The sequence below is a fragment of the Stomoxys calcitrans genome, chromosome 1 (assembly GCF_963082655.1).
Source record: "Stomoxys calcitrans chromosome 1, idStoCalc2.1, whole genome shotgun sequence".
Classification (NCBI taxonomy): domain Eukaryota; kingdom Metazoa; phylum Arthropoda; class Insecta; order Diptera; family Muscidae; genus Stomoxys; species Stomoxys calcitrans.
The window spans coordinates 45,161,343-45,164,687 of record NC_081552.1 but is presented as its reverse complement, the minus strand read 5'-3'; the positions used below and the strand labels follow the sequence as shown (position 1 = coordinate 45,164,687).

The 3,345-nt window shown below is 39.0% G+C and overlaps 1 protein-coding gene across 1 annotated transcript; it reads right to left on the bottom strand.

Moving 5' to 3' along the window:
- Positions 1-971: 971 nt before the first annotated feature.
- LOC106093411 (dysbindin protein homolog) lies at positions 972-3,121 on the bottom strand. Its single transcript, XM_013260466.2, has 4 exons — positions 2,885-3,121; positions 2,392-2,818; positions 2,155-2,316; positions 972-1,365 (listed from the first exon to the last, which is right to left on the bottom strand). The coding sequence occupies exons 1-4, from the start codon at positions 2,987-2,989 to the stop codon at positions 1,259-1,261; spliced, it is 801 nt and encodes a 266-aa protein (XP_013115920.1). The 5' UTR covers positions 2,990-3,121; the 3' UTR covers positions 972-1,258.
- Between the last annotated feature and the right edge of the window lie 224 nt (positions 3,122-3,345).

The window sequence follows — 3,345 nt, the reverse complement described above, 5'->3', positions numbered from 1 at the left end:
CGGAACGAATGACACCAGATTAAGCGAAGAATAATACTGGCAAACAGATGCTACTTTGGACTAAGTAAGTAGTTTAGAAACAAGGCCACCTCTCGACAGACGAAGATTACACTATACAAGACACTGATACTACCCATGCTGTTATATGGTTCTGAAGCATGGGTACTTGTGAAAGCAGATGAGGCAGTGCTTGGAGTATTTGAGAGAAAGATTATTCGTAAAATATATGGACCAGTTTGCGTTAATGGAGAATATAGGCAACGTATGCACCACGAGCTGTATGACGACGATAACGTAGTTACACGCATCAAAATACAACGGCTGCGATGGCTGGGTCATGTTGTCAGAATGGATGAAGAAGCTCCAGCAAATAAGTCTTGATGGCAAACACGGTGGTACACGCAAACCGGGAAGACCAAAAGCCCGATGGAAAGATTAAGTGGTGGGAGACACCTCGAAATTTGGTGCCAGAGATTTTAGAATGAGTGCAGAAGATCGAGGCTCTTGGAACGCTATTCTACGTTCGGCTAGTGGAACAAATATTCTGTCATAGCCAATTAAAGGAAAGTAAGTTATGGCAGCTATAGTTCGTCACCGTTTGGTGTTGTAGTGACGCCATTCCCAGTCCATCGCACTTCCTGTAAGGCGGTAATAGCTGCCTTGTACTTCTCTAATACATCTGACACCGCGTATACTGCACCTTCTCTCACTGAGACTCTCCTCTCGAATCTCCACACTACTTAGATTAACCTATGGCCGCCATGTTCCCACGGCGTTCGATCTTTTGGACCGGATCCAGCTTGCTCACCTGCAGGATCTTGACGAAGATTGCCACCTCCATGGGAAAATGTGGCTACATGTGGCTCCGTTCGATTGTTTCGATGTTGAATACCTTTCACGTTTCTTTTTTTTTTTTTTTTGAAAAATTCCTATAATATTTAAACAAACCCTTATCAATAAATTTTCTGTGATAATTTTCATAATACATCTATATTTGTTTTGGTTAAATAAAAAATATCCTTTGATATGTATAAATAAATGTATACAAATATAACAAATACTCAATTGTCGTGGGTGGTGATAGGTGGGAGTTATAATAGCAAATTTTGCTCCAATAATCGGCTATTAAGGAAAAAATTGGAATATTGCACTAACTATTTTATCTTAATTGTTATATAAGGCACTGGGCAAATTTCGAATTTCCAAAAGGATTTGCCACAACAAAAAAGGTTTAAACATTAGTAAGCTTAGTCAAGGCTTAGCCATTTAGAAATTCCTCCAAAGCATCTTTAGTATCTGAGCCATCATCTAGAACCACTTCCTCTAGGGACATAGATCTTTCTTGTTTAATGTCTTTGCGGATTTCTGAAACAAAGCAGAAAAAACATCATTAATATAGTGATGGACACGCGTACACTAGAACATTATTTTCAAGCTCGCGGGCTTGTGTAAGCTTGGCCGAACACTGACATATACGCAGCCGATTCATTAAGAATTTATCTTAATTTGTCATCCACCTTCATATATCTGATATATGCATAGGTTCTATGCATCGGAACGACCCAGCTCATTAAAAGCAGCTAGCAAAGGATCGCAACAACATTTTTATATGCCACTTGAACCCTGTGGAACAGCGAAACGGTTGGAAGGACGGCGAAAATACTATAAGGAGACGAGACTATTACGGAAAGACGAGGCTATTGCTGAAAGGAAGTAAGAAGGAGGTCAGTACAGCTCTCGGTATCATAACGGCTCACATAGGACTACGAGCTCACTTATGTAAAATCGGTGTAGCAAGTGATAGCATGTGTAAGGCATGTGGGGAAGATGATGAGACGTTTGACATTGCCCGGCTTTCGCGTCTAACAGATATCGGCACTTAGGTAGGGACACAATACCAGACATGACCCAACTTAGGGGCGTGACATGAAAACAATAAAGGATTTTATAAGTAGCACGGAATTCCAAACTTATATTTTCTTTTTCGAGGTTACTTTGTTCGTATTTAGAGCGCACAACAAGCCGATAACTGGCTTACGTGTATGTCCATAGTAGCATGGTGCAGATTAATATCCGCACCCTCTTTTCAACCCAATCTAACCTAACATGAACAAAAGCTTTCCATTCGAGTTCATGATTTGCAGTAATACTCACTCGAAATATGGCCATTCTCTTTGAATTCCTTTAGATCATGACGAAAAGCATCTTCAAATACTGCTTGGCGTTCTTTTTGTATGCTCCTTAGTTTTTCCTCATGCAAACGTATTCGTTGTTGGTGATCGGCAGCTACTTTTTGGCGATAGGATTCCAGATCTTCTGCTCAGTAAATAAAAAAGAAAAATTCTAAGATCTTTCGTAGGTACATAAGAAAAATCTTCTCAAATATTTTACCCATTTTCTTTTGTTTAAATTTGGACAATTCACATTGTTTCTCTAGCATATATTCTTGCAATTCACATTCCGCACACAAATCTTCAAGTTTTTCCAATTCCTTTTCAACCTCATGACCCAGTTCTTGCACCTCTTTTACGGTTTGTTGACAGTCTTTGAGTTTCCCCACCAAATTGGGTATAGCCGAGAGACAGTGTATTAAATCACTCATGACCACATACTGTTGATTCATCTGTGTTTCAATGGAAACTATTTGTTTGGCCACATCCTGGGCCTTGCGGGCATTCTCTTCATTATTCTGATGTATGATTTTCCATTCATCCTCGTATTTGGCAAGTAAATTGCAGCCAGCAGCCACGTTGACATTGGAGGGTACGCCTAAATCTGTTGCTGACAGCACCAGAGAGCTGCGACTGCTAGTGAGACTCTGTTGTAAGCATAATAAATGCAATTAGAAAATAATTTAAACAATATTTTTAATTTTTTTTAATACTTCCGGTGTTGTGACCCTTTGTTGATATTGTTGTTTTATATTTTCCGTTATTATTGCTGCTTCTTGCAAAGCACTGTTTAGCTTTTTCTTTAGGCTACTTAGCATAGTTTTACACTTGAACAACCCAACCCTTTGTATATTAATTGGTACGTTGTATTTTTAATTAGATTTCTTAAAGACAAACTTGTAAACTTGTTTTTGTTTGTAAAGAAAATGAGAAAACAGCTGTTATCAACAAGTGTCAAAACCATGGGGGGCTGATATGGAAGCAGCACTGCCGACAGAGAACACACGAGCAGTAAACAAACGTAACGGAACGATATGACGTGACGTAGCAGCTCATATCAAAAATTCAATTCCATTCAAAAATTTAATTATGTTAAGAAAAATAAAATAAAATGAGGGCTAGATGCGTGACGGAGCAATGATAAAACGGTCTAGAAGAACAAAGGTCAATGGGA

Coding starts and splice junctions, on each gene's coding strand:
- LOC106093411 (XM_013260466.2), bottom strand. CDS start 2,989: ATGCTAAGTAGCCTAAAGAAAAAGCTAAACAGTGCTTTGCAAGAAGCA. Junction 2,317..2,391: donor ATTTAAACAAAAGAAAATGG/GTAAAATATTTG, acceptor TTTACTGAGCAG/AAGATCTGGAATCCTATCGC. Junction 1,366..2,154: donor AGAGAATGGCCATATTTCGA/GTGAGTATTACT, acceptor GCTTTGTTTCAG/AAATCCGCAAAGACATTAAA.